Raw genomic sequence first — 27345 nt, forward strand, 5'->3', positions numbered from 1 at the left:
CTGCATGGCAGGTGCTGTGTTTTACTTCTATAAATGTCTAATCTTTTAATGTAGCTCCCCAAATCCAAATCATAGTAATTTTGCCTGAAGATCTATTACTCGTCTGTTCTGAAATATCATGCAGAGTAAAAATCTATTTGGGGATTGCTCTGGCCGTTCTTTTCTCACTCTAAAGAAAAGAGTGCCTAGGGAATGTCTCAGTGATGGAATGATTGTCTTTAAAAGGCATGATTGTCTTTAAAAGGCATACAACACTGTATGCCCAGTAAATGACAGTCAATGGCCACCAGGGCTCTCTTCTGATCCCTGATACACCCACATGCAAACCCCTTTATTCACTCATTGTGCAAGGTCTCCTGCAAAATACTCATCCCCTGTAGCGACTACATCTCAATTTATCAGAAAGATGAACCAAATGTGAAAATTATGAAACTTCTAGCTGTAAAGTCATGCAAAGAAGAATAATTTAGAAACAATTTGAACTCCATAAAGATACAAAAAAAAATCATGAAATCAGATCATAGGTGAAATGCTCATTGACCAAAAAGATGAGTAAATGTTGGGTATCTATTAAGAAGGCAATTGAACCTTTATCCCTTGAGTTCTTTAAAAAAAAAAAAAAAAAAAAAGCTTAAAAATAAGCTCAACAATTTGTAGTTGACCTACCTAGAAGCAGAAAGCTGCAACAAATGACGTGTTGTTGCCCTTCTTTCCAGCTCTGTGATTCCACAAATGTACAGGTCATGTTTTTTCTCCTTAAAAAGTATAAAATTAAAAGAATGTGATTAAAGTTGAAAAGTCCTATACAAAACATGTAACTAAAGTGAAGTCATTTCAGCTTCTTATTTATCAACCAAATTTTTAAAAATCAATTCTTCTAAACTAGAATAAACTGTATGAGCTCATTTTTCTAAAACTATTCTAGTCATCCATATGTCTACCAATATATACAGGTAGAGAGTGTCTGAAACAATGTTCACCGATTTACCAATGGTTGTCTGTGAGATAGAATCTTTTTTCTTATACTTTCATGTATTATTTGAGTATTTTTTTTATAATAAGCATGGATAATTTTACCAACCAACCAACAAAAAGAAACAAAAACCCACCATTTCTTTTATAATCCAATGGAGCTCTACAGATTGGGAGCTACGAGGAAAATCTTTGCATAATAGTTCTAGAAGAAGTGACTTCTCTTCCGTCTTCTCAGATGGCACCACCAATTTTTCCCTGCCATGGTGCTGCTATAATACAAGAAGTATTTTGCTCGAGGTTAACTCCTATAAATCCAAACTCCCACACACTGATATAAAATGACGCATGGGCCAAATTCACAGGGCTAATAGGTCACTGCCACTTCAGACATGCCTGCAAAGCACAGGGAAATGATCATTCCCATCGCCAGTCATTGAGAGGGAGTTTCAGGAGACAGGGCACAGACTGGCCCTTGCACAACCTACGGATGGATGTTGTCATTTGTGAGTCTGAGTCCATGTGAACACAGAGCTGACCCTAACCTTGAGTCAAAACAAATGATCAGACACCATCGATGTCTAGCAGAGCACTGCTTGCCACCACACATTCAAACAAGTCTCTATGCTTCCCTCATTTGCCCTCTTTTTATCTTGTCTCCCTTTTTTGTCTTTCTCATGTTCAAAGGTGTAAGTGACCATAGAACACTTTAAACACCCCCTCTAAGCACCCCCAAAGTTTCCTTTAGTCTTGACTAAATCATTCCATCCTGCCCACAGTGAGATGAAGAAATCCCAAAGGACTTTTGCATGGTTTTGATGCCAGGATGGACAAGCAGAGCTGATGTGCTTTAGGTAATTTTATTTGTAATTAGGAATGAGGTTGCCTTTATGGCTGGCTAGTTCGCACCTGGAACCAGGCCTACTACCTGGTTTTACAACTCACAATCCCAAAAGGGGCAGGAGGTGATGCTATCAGAGGACCAGAGTTAAAATCCTAATTCTAGAAAGTTCATTACTGAGTTAACACACATTTACGAAATGCCTATTAGAAGCCAGACTCTGGCACTTGATAGATGGAAGACATAATCCTGGTTTTCAAGATGCCTGCAGTCCCAGAGAAGTGTGACAGATACAGAATTATGAGTTACATGATGAGTGAAAGAATGGGGGTGGAGTCAAGAACAGAAGGTAGCTGGGCCCACTTGGGGCCTCCCAGCTTCCACAGTGGGGTGAGGATACTAAACTGTCTGCCCCTCCAGAGGGTCCAAGGATCCAGAACAGGTGGTTTCTTCATAGAAAGGGCACCCAGCTTGTACAGGAAAATTCAGCAAATGATCGTGGAAAGAGATAGCCCTTGAACTATGTCTGGAAGCCAAGGGAGCAGGTGTGGGCAGTCAGGCAGTGAGAATCCAAGCAGTGGAAACAGTAGACCAAGGCAGTGACACCTACAAATTCATGTGCTGAATTACATTGCACATGCAAATCAGCTTTAAGTCAGTCACCTCCATGAGCCTTTGATTCTTTATCTGTAAAATGGGGACAATAACCCTTGCATGAATACATCAAGAGTGGTCATACACATTTAATAAAGACCATCAGGGATCCCTGGGTGGCGCAGCGGTTTGGCGCCTGCCTTTGGCCCGGGGCGCGATCCTGGAGACCCGGGATCGAATCCCACATCGGGCTCCCGGTGCATGGAGCCTGCTTCTCCCTCTGCCTGTGTCTCTGCCTCTCTCTCTCTCTCTCTCTCTCTCTCTGTGACTATCATAAAAAAAAAAAAAAAAAAAAAAGACCATCAAAGGGCTGTGTAAACTGGAAGTCCCATTATCCCATGATGGAAGAGAATCTTCCATCTTGACTCTGTCAAGATTCAGTGACACTACTGTGTGGTGGCAAGAATCCCACCGTGGCTTTGCCTCTAGTTCACAATCTGTCCTCTGCCACACCTCGCCACCCCTCCGCACGGGTCAGTTTTCCACATCTGTAAAATAATTGATTTGGATGGAGGTACACTAAAGTCCCTTCCAATGTTGCCACTTTATTTCAAAGTCCCCTTTAAATCTAATTGCTATAACCAGCACGTGGCTCCCCACCCCCAGACTATTTCTTTATTCATTTCTAACCTTTACCTTGGCAGACGAAGCGTAAGATTCATCAAGCACATTCGACAACCCATGGCACACTTCCTGTTTTTCTCTATCACCTTACAGGTCACAGACACACAGAAGCCAGCCTTTTCAGGGCTCAGCCAGGACAGGGCTGCTGGCCAGTTACCAAAGGCTGCATTCCTCCCAGGGGCCAAGGAAGTCCTGGTGCAGGCGGGTTGTTTGGTTTTGAGGTGTGCTGGGGATGAAAGGCACCCTGGAAGTGGAAGGCTCGGTCATTCATTAATTAATTATAATTGAGGGTTTGTTCTTAAGAATGATCCTTTGAAATTACTTTCCATCAAACAGTAACTGCCACAAAGGCATCAGATATTCAGAACATTCTCCATTTCCTCAGCATGAGTATTTTTATTCTAGGACCTGAGATTCTGATCTGGTTCTCCCTTGGGAGTCTCTCCCACCCTAGCTTTAGAGCTAGGGTTTGTTTATTTCGGGTGGGGGAGGGTGTGTGTGTCTGTGTTGTTAACGTCTACTTTTTCAAGATAAATCTATACTACACCAAATAGCCTTTTTGTAAACTTCAGTCTGATCCTTTTCAAATAAATAGTCAAAGGAAAATTTCCACAGAAAGATTAGAAAGGCACCTGAGACTAATACCTACCTCATGTTGTGGGCCACACCTCCCGGTTACAACTAGAAGGGAGCAGCAAACTGGTATATTGATGTGGTTCTAAACAACAACAATGTGTGTGAAGGCCCAGGGGCACTTCAAGATTGGCCAAGAGGAAACACCTGTTGCACAATGATACGATCTTGTTGGTACAGTTGTCAGAGAAGGAAACTCCCACAGCAAAGGGCATAAAACCATCCAGGGCAGTCTGGGGCGGCTCAGTTCTGCAGTGCCAGGGAGCAGAGCAGAGCCCAGCCCTGCACCAAACACAGATGGGACCATGAACTCCAGCCACAAATTTAGCCAGACCCCCTCAGGCTCCCTCCGTGGCACAGGAGGCAGCTGGGGCCAGCTGGGGAGCTTCCCTCGGGCTCCCAGTGTCCATGGGGGGGCTGGGGGTGTCCGCATCTCCCTTTCCTTCAGCTCACCAAGCTGTCTGCCTCCTGGAGGGCCTTGGGGATCTAGAAGAGGCAATTCTCTCCCGGGCGCAAATGGGAAGGAAGTGATGCAGAACCTCAATGACCGCCTGGCTTCCTACCTGGACAAGGTACGTGCCCTGGAGGAGGCCAACGAGAAGCTCGAAAGTCGCATCTTGAAGTGGCACAAGCAGAGAGATCCTGGCAGTAAGCAAAATTACTCCCAGTATGAGGAAAACATCAGCCACCTGCAAGAGCAGGTAAGATCGTGGGTGTCCCTGGAACTCAAGAGGGGGCTGCATTTCCAGAGAGCCATGGGAGGAGAAATCAGTACAAAAGACAATTTCCAGGAAAATGTCAAAAGAGCTGAAAGTAATTGTGAACAAAGGTGTTTGAGGATATTTTCCTGTTATACCTTTTGGACTCGGGAAAGCCTGGTTTGTGTATTTCATCTTCTAAACATAAATTATACAGAGAATCCAAAAAATGTAGGGCAACCAGCTGCTGTCTGGTATCAGTTATGACCCAGTAATGTCATAGTAATGATAAGGGCCGGTATTCATGGTATTCATTCCTCATGCTCAGTGCACAAGACACAAGAGGGCATTTACTTTCTCATTACATCAGTTCTGCTCCACCTCAAAAGTCCTGGCGACAGCATGATTACCCACAGAAAGAAAGGCTGAGTTAACTCTTGGAGATCGTACCTAAAAGCTGTCACTCTAGCTTTGGCAGATACATCATTCTGACACCCCCGGATATTTCCTTTTGAGGGCTGCTAGAAGCTCTGAGTTCTTCCTGCACCAAGTTCTGAAAGGGCATATTGCTAGAAAAAATAATAATAAAATGAGCATAATTTTTGGAATCTTATAGTTAAGATGGGTTATGGAGACTTCTTTAAAACATAAAAAAAAAAAAAATTCACCCAAAAGTTTAAAAAAAAAAAAGCTGAGCTCCTATCTTCCAAGACATCTCACATTACTGGAAGTGCAGGGAATCCAGTTATCTCACAAGTTATTTTTTAAAGCTATGTAACTTTCCTCTTATGTAAAGTGGTCCCAGAAAATTCCCCATAAGATCATGATTTTACCCATCCTAGAAAGGGTTTCCAATATTTATACAGTATTATTTCTCAACCCTCAGTTGTCCTTGCTTGAATGTAGAAAAGACCAATCAAGATAACATAAATCTGTCCTCATAATGAACCCTAATTATTGAATAATCAACCTAATAACTGACTGTGTAATTACCCTAACTATACAGTACATGGTTGTCTTTATGGAAAAAACAAGGTGACTCAACAAACCTCATTATAATTTTTTTTCATAACTAAAGTTACTTTTGTTTTAGAATGAAGAGAACAGAAGTTTTTTTTGCAAATGGACAGCTGAGAACCTAACTTCCAGAATAAACATGAGGTCAAACCTAGTCAAATAATTCACTAACTGACAGGAGAGAGGAGGGAACAGGGAAGAGGGAGGAAAGTATTAATTGGGCTCTTCCTGTATACCATCCTTGATGTTGGATGTTTTAATGCACATACTGACACCATCCAAGAGCTTTTTGCACTGATGGAAACATTCGATGTTACCTGATTCAATTCTTACAATGACCCTGTAAACACCCTGGAGCTCAGAGGTGTGACGTTGCCACCAAAAGCCACCAGCAAGAGGCAGACATGAGATTCTTTTTATGAATTTATTTTTTTATTGGTGTTCAATTTGCCAACATACAGAATAACACCGAGTGCTCATCCCATCAAGTGCCCACCTCAATGCCTGTCACCCACTAACTCAGATCTGCTTCTAATGGTCTCACAGTTTCCACACTGCATGGTGCTCACTAGCCTAGCTTCTACAAAAACAGTGCTGCTTGTTAGTAGAAATAATGCACTGCTAATCCTATGACATACATTTCATACACATTATCTCATTTCTTACCCCCAATTTATAGATAAGGAGACTGAGACTGATTGGTGGCCTAAATTCTTTGGAACAGAATTGAGAAAAGTGAGTGGGGGCTTGCCCACTCTCTAAGTGGCCCAGGATTCTGGGTTCTGACTTTAAATTCTGGGTTATCAATTAAATTCAGGTTTGAATTCCACTCTTCTCTAGATTTATTTTAGTTGCATTTTTTCATGGTTGAAGAAAACAATTCTTTGAAATTGAGGTTATTCTATCTGTCCTGACCTCCTTGACTCACAGGCAAGAAAACAGAGGCCCAAAGAATATGATAACCCACTACAATATAGCGGTCGACCCCTTCCCAGGCCTGATGAAATGCTATCTTCAGATATAGTATCCTTTTGTCCCACCATAGGGATCCTAAATATTACTCAAAAGATCTATAAGAAAATTAGTTCAAAATTAATCCAATCCTTTTGAAATATCGAATTAGACATGGTCATAAGGATACATGTATTTTAGAATGCTCTCAATAGTACTATATTTGGCACTGTGGTTTATTATTTTAAAAATCCTATTTTCTTGGAACAAGATTATACACCCTGGAGCAACAATGCTATACTAATACACCAACTCCATTTTTTTTAAAAGAATGAACTCAGAGCCTTAGGGGAGAATCCTCGTGATTAATGACAACACACAATGCAAAACCTATGCTTCACAAATTATGTCTCAATCCATCCTCATAATACATTCATTACTGTGAAGGATGTCCCAGAAAAAGTGACTATACCATAATATTATACCAAGTAAGCCTGAACAGAGGAAATAATTTTGGTTTTTTTTTTTTTAATTAATTTTTATTGGTGTTCAATTTACCAACATACAGAAAAACACCCAGTGCTCATCCCGTCAAGTGTCCACCTCAGTGCCCGTCACCCATTCCCCTCCAACACCCGCCCTCCTCCCCCCTTCCACCACCCCTAGTTCGTTTCCCCGAGTTAGGAGTCTTTATGTTCTGTCTCCCTTCCTGATATTTCCCAACATTTCTTCTCCCTTCCTTTATATTCCCTTTCACTATTATTTCTATTCCCCAAATGAATGAGAACATACACTGCTTGTCCTTCTCCGATTGACTTATTTCACTCCGCATAATACCCTCCAGTTCCATCCACGTTGAAGCAAATGGTGGGTATTTGTCGTTTCTAATTGCTGAGTAATATTCCATTGTATACATAAACCACATCTTCTTTATCCATTCATCTTTCGATGGACACCGAGGCTCCTTCCACAGTTTGGCTATTGTGGCCATTGCTGATAGAAACATCGGGGTTTTTAAAACGTGTTCTAGGGTTCCTGGGTGGCTCAGTCAATTAAGCATCTGCCTTCGGCTAAGGTCATGATCCCAGGGTCCAGGGATCGAGCCCCACATTGGGCTCCCTTCTTGGCGGGGAGCCTGCTTCTCCTTCTCCCCCCATTCGTGCTTTTTCTCTCAAATAAATAAAATCTTTTTTAAATAAATAAATAAGTGTGCTCTCTATAGAGTACATTTCAGAACTCACCATTCACGTACACTGAGAAGAATGCTGACTGGGGGGAGTCAGATTCTTGGTGGGTTTTGCAACAGATAAATTATCAGTTTAACTCAAAAAAGCCAAATAAGCCCACAGATTGTATTTTTTATTTTCTGATCCCGTGTTGGGAATACTGTTTGGTTTCCCTGGATGTCAATCAACACCTAAGTGCACAGGGCCCCTGGGCTTTCCTGGATGGAGCTACATATCCTATGAGTTTAGACAATGGAAGAATAAAGAGCCTGGAAGGAAAAGCATTGGTATGAAAATCCCTAAGCAGCACTGCAGCAGGGAGACAAGGAAATATCTACAGAATCCCTTTTTTAGAGCAAAGGAAGTAGTCATAGTACCATTTGGAATACACCAAGAGAAGAAAGGAGTTGGGCAGGGCAGCAGCCTGGTTATCTTCCACTATGAACAGCAGAAGTTTGAGGGACGCATCTCAACATACAGAACCTGGACTTTATCCTATTGGCTCACATTACAAAAAGTGCAAGCTTTTTCCTTTTTCCTTTTTCTTATATTCCCTATACCATACTTTTCTTCCCCATGCTTTATTTATGATATAACTGGAAGTTTGCATCTCTTAATCCCATTTACCTATTTCACCCACTCTTCTCTCCTCCTCCTCTGGCAACCACCAGTTTGTTCCCTGCATTTATGACTTTATTTCTATTTGTCCATTTCTTTTGTTTTTAGATTCCACATACAAGTGAAATCATATAGTATTTGTCTTTCTGACTTATTTATTATTTCTATAGCATTTTACTGTCTAACTTATTTCACCTAGCATATACCCTCTAGGTCCATCCATGTGGTTGCAAAAAGTAAGATTTCATTTTTGTACACAGCTCAGTAGTATTCCATTTGATATATATATAGCACATCTTCTGTATCCATTCAGCTATCGATGGACACTTAAGTTGGCTCCATATCCTGGGTCCTACAAATAATGCTGCAATGAACATAAGGGTGCATACATCTTTTCAAATTGTTGAGTTTTTCTTCAGGTAAATATCCAGAAGCGGAATTACTGTATCATATGACAGTTCTATTTCTAATTTTTTGAGGAACCTCCATACTGTTTTCCACAGTGGCTGCACCATTTTACATTCCCACCAATGGTGCACAGGGGTTCCCTTTTCTCCACATCCTCTCCAACACTTACTATATCTTGTCTTTCTGATACTAGCCAATTCTGACTGGTGTGAGGTATTACCTTACCATGCTCATGGATTGGCAGAATTAATATTGTGAAAATGTCAATGTTACCCAGGGCAATTTACATTTCTAATGCAATCCCTATCAAAATACCATGGACTTTCTTCAGAGAGTTAGAACAAATTATTTGAAGATTTGTGTGGAATCAGAAAAGACCCTGAATAGCTAAAGGAATTTTAAAAAGAAAACCATAGCTGGGGGCATCACAATGCCAGATTTCAGGTTGTACTACAAAGCTATGGTCATCAAGACAGTGTGGTACTGGCACAAAAACAGACACATACATCAATGGAACAGAATAGAGAATCCAGAAGTGGACCCTCAACTCTATGGTCAACTAATATATGATAAAGGAGGAAAGACTATTCACTGGAAGAAAGACAGTCTCTTCAATAAATGGTGTTAGGAAAATTGGACATCCACATGCAGAAGAATGAAACTAGACCACTCTCTTGCACCATACACAAAGATAATCTCAAAATGGATGAAAGATCTAAATGTGAGACAAGATTCCATCAAAATCTTATTATGGTTTTCATTTGCATTTCCCTGATGATGAGTGATATTGAGCATCTTTTTGTGTGTCTTTTGGCCATCTGTAGGTCCTCTCAAAAGTTCTTTTATAAAAGAAAATTAAACATTTTACATTTTTCTAAATTAATATATAGTTTCAACTAATTCTTCAGTGTCTACAGTATGCCCAGATTATACTATGTTACAACATTATTGTATTTAATCTCTTCTAATATAACTCTCATTAACTCTTTGATAAAGTGGCTACTATTATTATCACTATTGCCATTTTATGGATGAAGAAACTGAGATTCAGTAAGGTCACTCAGCTAGTAGGTGGGAGAACAGGACCCCTATCTCTGCCCTTTGAGCTCCAGACACAGTGTTGTTACCACCTCTGAATCCTGCTATTGTGCATTCATGATACCAAATTCCAAGTAATCAGTGGAGCTTTGAATAAGAGTGGGTCCTTAGGGACGCGTGGATGGCTCAGTGGTTGGGCGTCTGCCTTTGGCTCAGGGCGTGATCTCCGTGTCTGGGATTGAGTCCCTGCGAGGAGCCCGCTTCTCCCTCTGCCTCTCTCTCTCTCTCTCTCTGTCTCTCATGAATAAATAAATAAAATCTTAAAATAAAAAAAAGAGTGGATCCTTAAAAGATGTCTTTGTATTGAGGTATAACTTTGTCCTGAGGAGATCTTTTCTGGGCAGCCCGGGTGGCTCGGCGATTTAACGCCGCCTTGGGTCCAGGGCCTGATCCTGGAGACCCGGGATCGAGTCCCACGTCAAGCTCCCTGCACAGAGCCTGCTTCTCCCTCTGCCTGTGTCTGTGCCTTCTCTCTCTCTCTCTCTCAAATAAATAAATAAAAATTTTTTTAAAAAAAAAGGAAATCCTTTCTAAATAAAAGAATTATCTCTTCAAATATGATGGGAATGTCACAGGATTCTCTGCCTCCAGCTAAATCACAGAAGTTTAGAGCTAAGATTTTTAGTAGTTTCTACTACAAACTCCTTATTTAACAGATGATGAAATTGAAACCCAGGGAACAGGGTGACTGGCCCAAGTTCACACTAATGGTCAGTAAAGCAAGTAAAAAAGAAAATCTCCAGTTCCTAGTTCAGCACAATATGTGGTACAAAAGTAAGTAGTATTACACTTTTGATGTTCAGACATCTTCCACTCAATTTTCTGAAGACAGTGACATATATCAAATGTGCACTACTTGTTACAATTGCCTAGAAGAATTTACAAATCATATACATAAACACAGTTACCCAAGTAGAAACTTTCAACAGTATTTTTCATTTTAAGGTCAAAAAGTATATAAACACCCAGTACAAGTCTTAACCAAAGGCTTTACCACAGTTAAAGTTTATTAAGCTGCCAAAAAATTATTTCAGTTAATATTTTAATAGCTACAATTAGGGCATTCTCATCATGGAATATTTTATGAACATGTACACCTATCTACAAGCTTTGTGAATGGTTATAGTCACTTTGAACAAAAAAATAATTATGGCATGTGATGACTATTATAAAATTCACTCAAAATCAGTTTGACAAGCTAATATCAGTGACATTTTGATACTTTGCTCAGTGTCACTGATCAGAAACATGAATGCTACTGCAACATGAATGCTACTTGCAAAGAAGAATTATGTTCATCTAAAATAACTATTGCACTTTAAGGGAGCCAGACTTATAGTCACAATAAAAACAGGATTATAACTTAAAACTCTTTTAACATCGTCAGATGTGGATGAGCTGAAACAAAACACTAAGATGTTCGCAGCACTGGAGAGTCATAAGGCACTTTGAACAATGTCTTTCCCCCTTCCAATGTCATTCTTCTTAGAATGCACCAATCCCAGTCTGTTAAACTTAGGGTAAAAAAAGACAGTGAAGTGGCTGCAGACCATGTTCGTACTTTAAAAATCATTCTGATGGTTTGTACCTAGTAAGTGCTCAATATTTGTTGATTGCATTACTTGTTGTTCCACTGCCAGAAAAGAACAGCATCTATGCTAACAAGTGTGTACCCAGAAACTACAGAGCAGAAATCCAGTTCTCCCATGGAAGTGTGTCTGATTTAAATGACTCTTGATGTGTGTTTTACAGATCATGGATGGCAGGCTGACCAATGCTCAGATCATTCTTCTCATTGACAATGCCAGGATGGCAGTGGATGACTTCAGCCTCAAGTAAGTTCCTTCTTCATCATATTGTGGGGAGTTTTCATTTGCTGTTTTTGTTTTGCTTTATTTGGGGGGTTCCTCTTGTTTTTGTTTTGCTAAAGGAAAACTTATCTCACTGTTAGCCACATGTAACATCTTAATAAAATATAATTAAAAGCATAATAGGAACGAATACTTGACTGAACTCTAAACAACCTAGATATAAAATACACCTTGTAGCATGGGAAAGTTTGAATATGAACCAAGATGATATTAAAGAGTTATTATTAGCTCTTTAGGTGTGATAATGTAATTATGCTTATTTAGAAAACTCCTGGGTTTTTTTTCTTATTTTAATTCTAGTATAGTTAACATACAGTGTCATATTCCTTTCAGGTGTAGAATATACTGATTCAACACTTCTATACATCACCCAGTGCTCATCATCACAAGTGCACTCCTTAACTCCCATCACCTGTTTCCCCATTCCCCTACCCATTGCCCCTCAGGTAACCATCAGTTTGTTCTCCATAATTAAGAGTATGCCCATCACTTAGATTTAACAGCTGTTAACATTTGCTTCATTCTTTTTTATTTTTTAAGATTTATTTATTTATTTGAGAGAAATGGAGAGTGTGTGGTAGGGAGGTACAGAGGAAGAGGAAGAGAGAGAATCCCAAGCAGACTCTGCACTGAGCACAGACCCCAACTCAGGGCTCAATCTCACAACCCTGATATCATGACCGAGGCCAAAACCAAGAGTTAGACACTTAACCAACTGAGCTCTGGGTGCCCCCTTTTGCTTCATTCTTAATGAAAATTCTTGTTTTTTTTTATTAAATTTTCTTTTTATTTATGATAGTCACAGAGAGAGAGAGAGAGAGAGAGAGAGAGAGAGGCAGAGACACAGGCAGAGGGAGAAGCAGGCTCCATGCACCGGGAGCCTGATGTGGGATTCGATCCCGGGTCTCCAGGATCGCGCCCTGGGCCAAAGGCAGGCGCTAAACCGCTGCGCCACCCAGGGATCCCTGAAAATTCTTGTTTTTAAAAGATATATTCCTAAATACTTAGGGGTTAAGTGTTGTAATGTCTATAATTCAGTTTAAAATACAAAATAGGGGATCTCTGGGTGGCTCAGTGGTTTATTGCCTGCCTTCAGCCCAGGGCATGATCCTGGAGTCCTGGGATTGAGTCCTGCATCAGGCTCCCTGCATGGATCCTGCTTCTCTCTCTCTCTCTCTCTCTCTCTCTCTCTCTCTCTCTCTCTCTCGAATAAATAAATAAAATTTTAAAAATAAAATAAAATACAAAATAGAGTATAGATGAAGCAAAATGGTAACAGTTACTAAGTCTAAGTGATGGGCACAGGACTGTTTATTATTTCATCCTCTCTAATTTAAAAAAAAAACATAACAACATTGTTATTAACAAGTCTTCATCACAGAAAAACCTGCATGAAACAGACATATGAAAGATGTGCATTTGCTCTTATTAAACCTAAAAACTAAGAAATTCACCTCCAGACTGAAGTGAATCCTTACAAGGCCATAGTCTTCCAACAATAGGTGTATTCTTCTCTTCCTTCCAACCAAAGGTATGAAAATGAACACTCCTTCAAGAAAGATCTGGAAATTGAAGTTGAAGGTCTCCGAAAGACCTTGGATGATCTGACCATTGTCACAACAGATTTGGAACAGGAGGTTGAGGGGATGAGGAAAGAGCTTATCCTCATGAAGAAGCGACATGAGCAGGTAGGACTACCCAGGACCTCCTGGTAACTAGCACAGCTTTTAACAGGCACTTTCAGATGATTCAATAGCCCAGAAGCCCAGAAGAAACCATCACCTGAATGCCGGTCCTAGTGTCCTTCAACCTAAGTAATTATAAGGAACCATATAAACATCTAATTTTTCCAGCTTCAAGCTTATCTATTCAGTGTCAAATCCAACAGCCAAAATATAATCATAATTAATGACAAATCAGTCAACAATTTTGCTAATACACAATGTTTACCTCGACTTATTTGTTAATATAGTACTGTAAGAATAAATGCATGAGCTTGAACTTCCTTCATTGACCCAATGTGCAAAAAACTGGAGGACAGTAGAATAAAGAGAACTTGCCACTAACCAAGGTAAATAAAACTAGTGGCAAAACTGAAGAATCTTAATTTCCATAAGCATTTAAATGACTTTGAAAAAGTTACCATCCATCTGAAGTCCCTGAGACTCTGATGCAATAAAAAAAGCAATCCCCATTTTAGGCAAACAAAATTGCTAATGAACATCAAAGAACCTCAATTCTGAACAGTTGGTTAGACAATGATTGTAAATTAAACCTGTCCTATGGTTTCTTGATTTTCGTGATATTCTATGGGTGCCAGCCCTACAGAGTCATAATGCATTGACAAGATATTAAAAGGCTTTATACCTTTTGGCTTTGGGTTGCTGAAATGCCTCCTGAAAGCCTTAGCCTATAATCTGAAATGTTAAACTGTTGAATTGTGCCATCACTTCACCCATGAACATGTGATGAAGAGTGCTTTACATGCTATGTAAGTATAATTCTTTGTGAAACATTTCTAAACAGGGATTAATTCAATAATCACAGAAGCCATTCGACTACCTATCTAATCTAGTGCTATTTTTTATTTTCTAAAGTTATAATAGAAAAATATACAATGTTTTGCCATTAATGAATAATAACTAAGAAATCAAACCATACCAGTAAAAGAATAAAAAACCACAAGAGCTGAATTTTTAAAAGACCTGTTAACTGCTGCCAGTCAACACACTTCTGGCCTTCCGATTACCAAAGCCAGTTCATTTTCTTTCTCTATTACTAAACAGGAAATGAAGGAACATCATATGCCAAATGACTTCAAGGTCAATGTGAAGGTGAATACAATTCCAGGAGAAGATCTGATTAAGGTCCTGGAGGATATGAGGCAGGAATATGAATTTATAATAAAGAAGAAGCATCAAGACTTGGACACTTGGTATAAAGAGCAGGTAAAGGAAAGGTGCTCAAACTTCCCAAAGGTTCCATTTCCATGTGGTCCCAATGCCAATGCCTCTGCCCTTTGCTTGTCTCATAGGCAGCAGCCATGGCCCAGGAGGTGGCCAGTCCAGCAACTGTGCAGAGTAGCCAAAGTGACATCCATGAACTGAAGCGCACTTTCCAGGCCCTGGAGATTGACCTGCAGGCACAGCGCAACAGAGTGAGTCTGAGCTAGGGTCAGGTACCACCTCCTCCTTGACTTCTCTTGACTCTCTTGATTTCTCGCCTGGGCCTCTCTCTCCAACTCCCTTGGGACATTTCTTACTTCCCACTTTCTATCCAGATTGTTCAAAATGATAATGGTAATAAGAGCTATCATTTATTGTGGCACAAGGTAAAAACCTTGTGCCACATTGTATGCCAGGGAGTTCATTATGTTAACTGCCATAAATCCTCACATTAACCTTTCCAGGCAGGTCTTTGTGTTCTCGTTTTTTTTTTTTTTAATTTTTTATTTATTTATGATAGTCACAGAGAGAGAGAGAGGCACAGACACAGGCAGAGGGAGAAACAGGCTCCATGCACCGGGAGCACGACGTGGGATTCGATCCCGGGTCTCCAGGATCGCGCCCTGGGCCAAAGGCAGGCGCTAAACCGCTGCGCCACCCAGGGATCCCAGTGTTCTCGTTTTATAGATGAAGAAACCAAAGCTCCAGATAAATTGTCCAAAGTCATACAAATAGTAAGTGGCCAGTGGTATAACCACCTGGTGTTTGAGGAGAAGTGTGGGGGGTCTAGTACGCCCTCATAATCTCTACCAGTACTCTCCCCACTTACAACCAGGATGCCCTCTGAAGCCCTAATACAAAGAAATTCTGGTGTCAACATGAATTGGTGGCAAATCCAGCCCTGTCTAACTCCAAAGTAGTGCTCTGTCCATTATATAGATGTCTTATCATCCAGTAAACTATAAATTCTTATTTCTAAGTCATTTCTATAATTTTCATGGTTTTTAGTAAAATGCTTTGTATGAGTGTCACAAGCACTCAAAATCATTAAATGAAATCTGTCATTTGATTCCCATTCGAATCTTCTAATCATTTATCAATATCATTTCCAAGTGCCCTTGATCTTGAGGAGAATAATTGGTTCATTCTATTGGAGATACACATGGTAAATTACTGTTATGTTTTAGGAATAAGTGATGGTAAACAGACATTTAAAAGGTACATTGTCAAGGTGATAATAATGAGCACAGAAATAATTACAGTGTTTAATGGCTTTCAAAGCATTTGGACATGCAGTATTTCACAACAACCATGTGAGGTCAGCAAGACATTTACCTTCATTTTTATGCATTCTACTATCTGATACTATTCTAAATACTAAGGATTCTATAATAAGGGAGTTTACATTCTAGTATGGATGACCGATCATAATATATATGGAAGGAATTTGGAACAGCAGATACAGAGAAGCTGTACACTTGGAGGAGCTTTGCTCCTCCATACCTGCTTGAGACCCTTCTCTGAAGATACAAAGAGACAGCTGTCCCAGTTTCTGTTTCTCCCAGGAGTTTTCTATATGGTCACAGATAAAATATAAGTATGAGGAGGTAAAGGATAAATCAGAGCAAGGCAGCGTATGCCCAACCCCAAATGAGTAGCATATTCAATAAACACTGCCGGAACATAGCAAAGCTGCCAAGAGCTCCCCAACACAAAGAAATGCCCAGAAACTGGGCTTCAAAAATTCTGACTCTCGTGCACTCCTCACTGCCCAAGCCCCAAACCTGTGAGTCAGTCAGCTGCCCACTTTTGCATCCCAGAAGCCACCAGAGTGATCAGTATAATCCAACTACTCAATAAGCCTATATTATTGAAGCAGTCAAGCTATCAGCCAATTAATGGAAGAAACATCATTTCCTCTTTCAGAAATCTGCTTTAGAGAACATGTTATCAGAGACCCAGTCTCGGTACTCCTGCCAGCTCCAGGACATGCAACAGATCATCTCCCACTATGAGGATGAATTGAGGCAGCTACGCCATGACCTGGAGCGTCAGCACAATGAATACAAGGTCCTCCTGGGCATCAAGACCCACCTAGAGAAGGAAATCGCCACCTACCAGCAGCTTCTAGAGGGAGAGAGTGAGGGGTAAGCAAAGGCTGGCAGGGGAGGAGGACAAAAAGAACATTGAGTTTTTGTGCGTGCCTTCATATACCTCAGGGTTCTGTTAGCAATCATCACTCCAGAGAAAGAAAAGTTTATGTTGAATTTCTTCTGGATATTTAAATCAGGTTGTATCTCATTAAATAGCAAGTATGAATTAATCAGCTATTATTCCCAGGGTACTAAGATTTGAAGTCAATTGTTAAAATTAATATGTTAAAATCTCCAAAAAGAAACAACTAGGAAGGCTTGGCTATAGTATTTCCCACTGGGAATGCATACAATTTTGGCTCCAAAAACAAAACAAAACAAAAAGCCCAGAAGGTTGGAAGGATATTTTAGTCTGACAGGATAAGAAGATTCCTAAGAGGTTGAGAAGTCTAGATTCTTCAATGTGGCATTTCTGACCAACTTGGGAAATGACAATAGTTGTCTGGGTGGGAAAAAGGACACATGCATTCTATGACCCAAGAAAAACGTTTTAGAATTTTTTAAAAAAATACATAGAGGCACTTGGCTGGCTTAGTTAATAGGGCATGAGGCTCTTGATTGTGGTGTTGTGACTTGGAGCCCCACATTGGGTGTAGATATTGCTTAAATAAATAAACTTTAAAAAATAAAATTAAATAAAAATACATAAATAAAAGACTATCAGACCAAACTTTGAACAGTCTGAAAAGCCCAAGGGCTCCAGGCTTCAAACCCAGACCCTGAAAAAGATCCCAGTGGAGGCAAAGCCTGCAGCCAGCTGAAAGAATGGAGGTAGTTTGGTAGACTTCCCTTGGTCCTAAGATCAGTGGGAGGCAGTACTCACTTCCTTCTGGATCCAGGAAGGTTTTCCCATGAACTCATGAACTTGAGACTACAGAACTCAGCCAATTATCCTCATTAAAGAGCTATGAATTTACAAGCAAGCAAAGGAAGTTAGTTCACCTTGAGGAATTTTTATGATTGTTGCTAACACTAGAATGAGCTGTAATTCTTATCATTTTTATAGGACAATGGAGGAATCGAAGTCAAGTGTTAAAGGTAAAAATTTCTTTCATTGTTTGAATCTACTTTTTAAAAATGAATCAACATGTTTATTCATTCTATAGTACACATAATCCTTAGTGTAATCCCAAATATCCTGTGTTCGATTTTTATTTTACCCCAGATGGCAAGGAATTTTGAATTAACTCAAATTAGATAAAAAAGAAAAAAGTGAGCTCTCAGTATTGTCTTCAATAATACACATGCAAGTCCTCTGCCAGCAATAAAATAGATAGCAATGATCATTCATATTATTACATCTCTGTTAAGTTATGGGGTCTGTTTAATAAACTGCTAGATTACAAGAAAATTATTTCACATAATTTCCCAAACTACATTCTGTTAAACATTAGTGTTCTGTGAGACTTTAATTGTGTATTACAAAAAATGTGTCCCATGACCAGAAATGGTTGAAATGCTAGGTACCACTATCCTCCTCATGAACAGTCATGCATTTCAGTAAGTTAAAGATAGACCAGGCACTCCTGTGAGGGAGAAAAGAAACAGAAAAGAGAAAGAAATATCAAATGTTTTACTTGCTTAACTTGGTGTTACCAAAAATCCTTGACCTGGGAACCCTACGTTCTCAGATTGCCTTTAACATCTCATGGAAAAGTTCTAAGAAACCATAGTTTGGTACAAGTGGCACTTTTCTGATTCGTTTGTGATAAAAATGTTCTAAGGCATTAGATTCAGAGAATCAGGGTTTCAGGCACCATCATGGGCAGCTGGTCTAACTGCTACTTCTCTGCAAGATATTGACAAATGGTCTGTTAACCTACTTACACGTGTCCAGAAACAGGGAACCCATTACTTGATGGAGTGGCCTACTCTACTGTTGGAGAGGTTTGATTTAACAAAGTTCTCCCTGTATCTCTATTAATGTTAGATCTTCCCTTTGGTCTATAATCAGTTTCCTGGTGTCTCAACAAAGCTCATATTCAAGTAAATCATAACTTTGAAAACAGTGACCATGATAAGCATCTCTGGCTTCTTAGCCATCTTTCATGCTTTCTAGATCTTTAAATGAGGTGTCCAGAATGGTATTTGGTGCTCTGTTAGCTCATAGAACCTGTGATACAAGTACAACAAAGCATGCAGAAGCCAGAAGGCCTCCCAAAAAGCATATAGTCAGAGCCTAGATTCTGTATCAGACAAACCTAGGATGCAGGTCTTGGCCTCTAGACGATGACACTATTCACACATTCTTGTTTCCTGGAGGGTGGGAAGAAAAAACCTTCTTTGGTGAGATCTCTTTAACCCCAGCAGAACCTGCCATATTGCTGAGTGATCATTTTGGAAGGGACAGAGAAGCTTCAGGTACTGAGAACAGGGAACTACAAATGAGTATTTCAGATGGTAAGAGGAGCAAGGCAGTCATCTCTTCATTGCTTTTTTCCCTCAGCTCCAAAGATCAAGGCCATCACACAGGAGAGCATCAATGGAAGAATAATTCTTTCTCAAGTGAATGAGATCGAAAAGTATGCATAAGGCCAATAAAAGTTTTGGCCTATTATAAGAACTACTTTTCCCCCAATGGAAATTCTTGCCCAGAAAAAGGGGTGAGTCCTAAGAGGTATCCTTGAAGTTAACAAACTCAGAATCTTATTTTTTCCTCTGTAAGACAATCTCACCAGACATTCCATAATGATCTTAATATATTGCTATACTTTTTGAATCAAAGTATGAGTTTATGAGCTTTTTAAAGCTCTACTTTCCTACTACAATCTTCAGATTGCCATTGCTACATATATGTTTTGTAGTCAATAAAACTCTATACCAACTGCATCATGTCTTTGTTTATACCACATCATATTCATGTCATTTTTATAACAAGGTCTCATCCTAAGAAAAGATTCTTAGGGCACTGTCCATGAAAGAAAGGGACCTTAATGCTTTGACCATGTCTGCGGCAGCCAAACACTGGGCAGAATTGTTACATTGCAGCCATTCAACCTAGGGACAAGATGCGGCTCATGAGGCTTTCCAGACCTCTGCCAACAGGAAGGGGAAAAACAGAGAAGGAAGGCCTAGAAAGTCTCACTGGGAATGTGAGATGACCAAAAATTATTCTAGCTCACATACATACAAACATACAATTAGAGAAGGGAATTCAGGGTAAGAAAACCCTTATTACAAACAGACACTAAGACCCTAAAGGGGGAAGTGACTTGTCCAAGATCTAAAATACAAATATTAGGACCTGAGTATTATGGGAGGTGGAGTAGGGGCTGAAGCACAGAGACTTTGCACCTCTGTCCTCTCAAGAAGATGCCTTTCTCTCAAACTATAGCAGCGTAAGCCACTGTTCCAAGACTGGTACAAAGGAGCAATGTTGGAGAAAGGAAGATGGAAATCCATATATCTGCTAAGGCATCATCAGAATGCTGTACATGGAATTATAGGATATTCACAATTTTAAGGGACCACAAGCATAGGCTAGTCAAACTCTCCCATTTTACAGACAAATAAACTGAGGCCCAGAATAAGAAATGCATTTAATCAAAGACTCACTGGATTGTTGTTAGGCTACATCCAGCTCTCTCAACTCTGTTAACAGTTGTTAAACTACAAGTGGTAGGATGTAGTTAGTGCCATTATTATCTAACACATTGGCAATGTCCCATGTGTTTTTTGTCTCTATGTTTTAATACTTTCTTGGAAAGGATAGCTTTTGATATTTTCTGAACTCGGCATTTGTCAAAACTGAATTGGTCTTCCCTTTAAGGAATTTAAATAGTGTTTCTGACTCCTCATTCCCAAAGAATGGAAAACCATCCCCTAACATCTGAAATTAGGCAAAAGGAACCCGAGATAATCATGTCATTATCACACATTTCAAAAATGTGTTACTGGTTTAACTACACTAATCATCTGGAGTAAATTTACAAACTTATCATTTAAGATAACCTCAAAAAATAACCATTACACCAATACTTTCAGTGAATTTTCTTTGTGCAGTATTTGTGGAGACTTTTGATGTTTTGGGGAGCAAGAGTGGATCCATATTAGATTTCCTTTTTTCAATTTTTTTTCTTTTCTATTGGAGCTCAATTTGCCAACATATAGCATAACACCCACTGCTCATCCCATCAAGTGTGCCCCTCAGTGCCCGTCACCCATTCACCCCCGCCCACCTCCTTTTCCACCACCCCTTGTTCGTTTCCCAGAGTTAAGAGTCTCTCAGTTCTGTCTTCCTCTCTGATATTTCCCACTCATTTTCTCTCCTTTCCCCTTTAATCCCTTTCACTATTTTTTATATTCCCCGAATGAATGAGACCATATGTTTGTCCTCTGATTGACTTACTTCATTCAGCATAATATCCTCCAGTTCTATCCATGTTGAAACAAATGGTGGGTATTTGTCATTTCTAATGGCTGAGTAATATTCCATTGTATACATAGACCACATCTTCTTTATCCATTCATCTTTCAATGGACACCAAGGTTCTTTCCACAGTTTGGCTATTGTGGACATTGCTGCTATAAACATTGGGGTGCAGGTGTCTCGTCTTTCACTGCATCTGTATCTTTGGGGTAAATCACCAATAGTTCAATTGCTGGGTGGTAGGGCAGTTCTATTTTTAACTCTTTGAGGAACCTCAGTTCCTCAGTTTTCCAGAGTGGCTGCACCAGTTCACATTCCCACCAACAGTGCAAAAGGGTTCCCCTTTCTCCACATCCTCTCCAACATTTGTTGTTTCCTGCCTTGTTAATTTTCCCCATTGTCACTGGTGTGAGGTGGTTTCTCATTGTGGTTTTGATTTCTATTTCCCTGATGGCAAATGATGCAGAGCATTTCCTCATGTGCTTGTTGGCCATGTGTATGTCTTCTTTGGTGAAATTTCTGTTCATGTTTTTTGCACATTTCATGATTGGATTGTTTGTTTCTTTGCTGTTGAGTTTAATAAGTTCTTTATAGATCTTGGATACTAGCCCTTTATCTGATATATCATTTGCAAATATCTTTTTCCATTAATAGGTTGTCTTTTAGTTTTGTGGACTATTTCTTTTGCTGTGCAGAAGCTTTTTATCCTGATTAAGTCCCAATAGTTCATTTTTGCTTTTGTTTCCCTTGCCATGATAGATGTATCTTGCAAGAAGTTGGTGTGGCCAAGTTCAAAAAGGGTGTTGCCTGTGATTTCCTCTAGGATTTTGATGGATTCTTGTCTCACATTTAGATCCATTTTGAGTTTATCTTTGTGTATGGTGTAAGAGAATGGTCCAGTTTCCTTCTTCTGCATGTGGCTGTCCAATATTCCCAAAACCATGTATTGAAGAGACTGTGCTTTTTACAGCAGATAGTCTTTCCTGCTTTGTCGAATATTAGTTGGCCATAGAGTTGAGAGCCCATTTCTGGGTTCTCTATTCTGTTCCATTAATCTATGTGTCTGTTTTTATGCCAGTACCACACTGTCTTGATGATCACAGCATTGTAGTACAACTTGAAATCTGGCATTGTGATGCCCCCAGCTCTGGTTTTCTTTTTTAATATTCCCCTGGCTATTTGGGGCCTTTTCTTACCCCCACACAAATCTTAAGATGATTTGTTCCAACTCTCTAAAGAAAGTCCATGGTATTTTTTTTTTTAATTTTATTTATTTATGATAGGGAGAAGCGGGCTCCATGCACCGGGAGCCCGACGTGGGACTCGATCCCGGGTCTCCAGGATCGCGCCCCGGGCCAAAGGCAGGCGCCAAACCGCTGCGCCACCCAGGGATCCCTAGTCCATGGTATTTTAATAGGGATTGCATTGAATGTGTAAATTGCCCTGGGTAACACTGACATTTTCACAATATTAATTCTTCCAATCCATAAGCATGGAATTTTTTTCCATCTCTTTGTGTCTTCCTCAATTTCTTTAGACAGTGTTCTATAGTTTTTAGGGTATAGATCCTTTACCTCTTTGGTTAGGTTTATTCCTAGGTATCTTACGCTTTCGGGTGCAATTGTAAATGGGACTGACTCCTTAATTTCTCTTTCTTCAGTTTCATTGTTAGTGTAGAGAAATGCCACTGATTTCTTTCTGTGCATTGATTTTGTATCCTACCATACTGCCAAATTGCTGTATGAGTTCTAGCAATCTTGGGGTGGAGTCTTTTGGGTTTTCTATGTACAGTATCATGTCATCTCTGAAGAGGGAGAGTTTGAATTTTTCTTTGCCAATTTGAATGCCTTTTATTTCTTTTTGTTGTCTGATTGCTGAGGCTAGGACTTCTAGTACTATGTTGAATAGCAGTGGTGAGAGTGGACATCCCTGTCTTGTTCCTGATCTTAGGGGAAAGGCTCCCAGTGCTTCCCCATTGAGAATGAGATTTGCTGTGGGCTTTTCGTAGATGGCTTTTAAGATGTTGAGGAATGTTCCCTCTATCCCTACACTCTGAAGAGTTTTGATCAGGAATGGATGCTGTATTTTGTCACATGCTTTCTCTGCGTTTATTGAGAGGATTGTATGGTTCTTGTTTTTTCTCTTGTTGATATCATCTATCACATTGATTGTTTTATGAGTGTTAAACAACCCTTGCATCCCAGGGATAAATCTCACTTGGTCATGGTGAATAATCTTATTAATGTACTATTGGATCCTATTGGCTAGTATCTTCTTGAGAATTTTTGCATCTGTGTTCATCAGGGATATTGGTTTATAATTCTCCTTTTTGGTGGGGTCTTTGTCTGATTTTGGAATTAAGATGATGCTGGCCTCATAAAAGGAGTTTGGAAGTATTCTGTCCCTTTCTATCTTTTGGAGCAGCTTTAGTAGAATAGGTATTGTTTCTTCTTTAAACGTTTGATGGAACTCCCCTGGGAAGCCATCTGGCTTTGGACTTTTGTGTCTTGGGAGGTTTTTGATGACTGCTTCAATTTCCTCCCTGATTATCAGCCTGTTCAGGTTTTCTATTTCTTCCTGTTCCAGTTTTGGTAGTTTGTGGTTTTCTAGAAATGCATCCATTTCTTCTAGATTGCCAAATTTATTGGTGTATAGCTGCTCATAATAAGTTTTTAAAATCTATTGATTTTCCTTGGTATTGGTGGTGACCTCTCCTTTCTCATTCATGATTTTATTAATTTGAGTCTTTTCTCTCTTCTTTTTAATAAGGCTGGCTAATGGTTTATCTATCTTTTTAATTCTTTCAAAGAACCAGCTCCTGGTTTCGTTGATCTCTTCCACAGTTTTTCTGGTCTCTACTTCATTGAGTTCTGCTTGAATCTTTATTAATTCTCTTCTTCTGCTTGGTGTAGGATCTATTTGCTGTTTTTTCTCCAGCTCCTTTAGGTGCAAGGTTAGCTTTTTTATTTGAGTTCTTTCCAGTTGTTGGATGGATGCTGGTATTGCGACGTTTTTTCCCTCTTAGTACTGACCGCTTTTGCTGTATCCCAAAGATTTTGAATGGTTGTATCTTCATTTTCATTAGTTTCCATGAATCTTTTTAATTTTCTCTAATTTCCTGGTTGACCCTTTCATCTTTTAGCAGGATGCTCTTTAACCTCCACGTGTTTGAAATTCTTCCAAATTTCTTCTTGTGATTGAGTTCTAGTTTCAAAGCATTATGGTCAGAAAATATGGAGGGGACAATCCCAATCTTTTGGTATGCATTGAGACCTGATTTGTGACCTAGTATGTGGTCTATTCTGGAGAAAGTTCCAAGTGCACCTGATAAGAATGTGTCTTAAGTTGCGTTCGGATGTAAAGTTCTGTAAATATCTGTGAAATCCATCTGGCCCAGTGTATCATTTAAAGTTCTTATTTCTGGACACCTGCACCCCAATGTTTCTAGCAGCAATGTCGACAATAGCCAAATAGGAGCCTTGGTCTCCATCGAAAGATGAATGGATAAAGAAGATGTGGTTTATGTATACAATGGAATATTACTCAGCCATTAGAAATGACAAATACCCACCATTTGCTTTGACGTGGATGGAACTGGAGGGTATTATGCTGAGTGAAATAAGTCAATCGGAGACGGACAAACATTATATGGTCTCATTCATTTGGGGAATATAAAAAATAGTGAAAGGGAATAGAGGGGAAAGGAGAAGAAATGGGTAGGAAATATCAGAAAGGGAGACAGAACATGGAAGACCCCTAACTCTGGGAAACGAACTAGGGGTGGTGGAAGGGGAGGAGGGCGGGGGGGTGAGGGTGACTGGTTGGCATGCACTAATGGGGGCACTTGACGGGATGAGCACTGGGTGTTATTCTGTATGTTGGCAAATTGAACACCAATAAAAAATAAATTTATTATTTAAAAAAATAAAGTTCTTGTTTCTTTGGAGATGTTGTGGTTAGAATATCTGTCATTTGCAGAAAGTGCCATGTTGAAGTCTCCCAATATTAGTACATTATTATCTAAGTATGTCTTTACTTTGCTTATTAATTGATTAATCTTTAAAAAAAAAAGAGTGGATCCTTAAAAGATGCCTTTGCATTGAGGTATAACTTTGTCCTAAGGAAATCCTTTCTAAATAAAAGAATTATCTGTTCAAATATGATGGGAATGTCACAGGATTCTCTGCCTCCAGCTAAATCACAGAAGTTTAGAGCTAGAATTTTTAGTAGTTTCTACTACAAACTCCTTATTTACCAGATGATGAAATTGAAACCCAGGGAACAGATGATGCAATTGATTGATATACTTGGCAGCTCCCACATTAGGGGCATAAATATTCATGACTGTTAGGTCCTCTTGTTAGATAGATCCTTTAAGTATGATATAGTGTCCCTATTCATCTCTTACTACAGTCTTTGGGATAAACTTTAATTTATCTGATATGAGTGAGGATTGCTACCCCAACTTTCTTTTGAGGACCATTTGAATGGTAAATGGTTTTCCAACCTTTCCTTTTCAGGCTGGCAGTGTCCTTAGGTCTAAAATGAGTATGAGTCTCTTGTAGACAGCAAATAGATGGGTCTTGTTTTTTTATCCAGTCTGAAACCCTGCATCTTTCAATGGGATCATGTAGCCCATTCGCATTCAGAGTAACTACTGAAAGATATGAATTTAGTGTCATTGTAATATCTATTCAGTCCCTGTTTTGTGGATTATTTCTTTGGGCTTCCCCTTTCTTTTACAGAGTCCCTCTTAATATTTCTTGCAGAGCTGGTTTGGTGGTCACATATCCTTTCAGTTTCTGCCTATCTTGGAAGCTCTTTATCTCTCCTTCTATTCTGAATGAGAGCCTTGTTGGATAGAGTATTCTTGGTTGCTTATTCTTCTCATTTAGGACCCTGAATATATCCTGCCACCCCTTTCTGGCCTGCCAGGTCTCTGTGGAGAGGTCTGCTGTTAATCTAATATTTCTCCCCATATAAGTTAGGGATCTCTTGTCTCTTGCTGCTTTAAGGATTTTCTCTTTATCTTTGGAATTTGCAAGTTTCCCTATTAAATGTCAGGGTGTTGAATGGTTTTTATCAATTTTTTTGGGGGGGGGACTCTCTATCTCCTGAATCTGAATGCCTGTTTCCCTCCCCAAATTAGAGAAGCTCTCAGCTATTATTTGTTTAAATATGCTTTCTGGAACTCTGGCCCTCTGGGTGCTCTCTGGAACCCCAATTATATGTAGTTTTTTCCTTTTGAGGCTATCATTTATTTCCCTTAACTTTTTCTCATGGTCTTTTAATTGTTTTTCTCTTTTTTCCTCAGCTTCCTTCCTTGCCATCAACTTGTCTGCTATGTCACTCACTCTTTATTCTACCTCATTAACCCTCATAGTTAGCCCTCCTCCCCCAGTTTAGATTGTATCTCATTTAATTGATTTTTAATTTCGGGCTGATTAGATCTAAATTCTGCAGTCATGAAGTCTCTTGATTCCTTTATGCTTTTTTCCAGAGCCACCAGTAGCTTTATAATTGTGCTTCTGAATCAGCTTTCTGACATCAAATTGTAATCCAAATTCTGTAACTCTGTGGCAAAGAGTACTGTTTCTGATTATTTCTTTTGTGGTGAGTTCCTCTTTCTAGTCATTTTGCTCAGTGAAGAGTGGTTGTATGAGCAGGCTGAGTCAAGAATATCAGCCACAACCTACATAAATTTCACCCTAGATGATTCTGCCAAGGTCAGAGACCAAAAATTGAAAAGATCAGAACGAAATAAAACAAAAGGACCACTAAGGTGAAAAACATATTTTAAAACAAAGTAGTAAAAAATAAAAGGCCAAGAAACCCAAAGAAGAAGAGAAAAAAAAGAAAAAAGAAAAAAAGGAGAAGAAAAAAGGGGGAGGGCTGGGAGATGGTGGTGTTGAAGAAGTTGTAGTGGAGGGAGAATGTAGTCTACCTGCAGGTTCTAGAGGGTGATCCTCTTGGTTCTGAGTATATTAAGTTCTGTATGTTTATGCTCTTCTTCTGTATGAAGATGCTCAGTCCCAAATTTATATAAACCAGAAATACTGTAGAAGGCCCCAACCTTGACCACCAAACATAAATGAGATAAAGGAGGGGGGAAGAATGGGAATGAGAAATCTCACAAAACAAACTAGCATGGTATACCACTTGGTTCTGGGTGCATACTGGTCATGTTTTTGAAGGTATTAACTTCCACCATTGTAGAACAAAATGAGGCAGAGAAAACAAAACACACACACACACACACACACACAC

The 27345-nt window shown here is 39.5% G+C and overlaps 1 protein-coding gene across 1 annotated transcript; it reads left to right on the plus strand.

Moving 5' to 3' along the window:
* The first annotated feature begins 3951 nt into the window (after positions 1–3951).
* On the plus strand, positions 3952–19538 carry KRT23 (keratin 23). Its single transcript, XM_072742824.1, has 8 exons — positions 3952–4425; positions 11493–11575; positions 13143–13299; positions 14398–14559; positions 14646–14768; positions 16483–16703; positions 17716–17747; positions 19156–19538. The coding sequence occupies exons 1-8, from the start codon at positions 4030–4032 to the stop codon at positions 19239–19241; spliced, it is 1260 nt and encodes a 419-aa protein (XP_072598925.1). The 5' UTR covers positions 3952–4029; the 3' UTR covers positions 19242–19538.
* The last annotated feature ends 7807 nt before the right edge of the window (positions 19539–27345 follow it).

Source organism: Vulpes vulpes, chromosome 2, assembly GCF_048418805.1.
Source record: "Vulpes vulpes isolate BD-2025 chromosome 2, VulVul3, whole genome shotgun sequence".
In the NCBI taxonomy this organism is placed as follows: Eukaryota; Metazoa; Chordata; class Mammalia; order Carnivora; family Canidae; genus Vulpes; species Vulpes vulpes.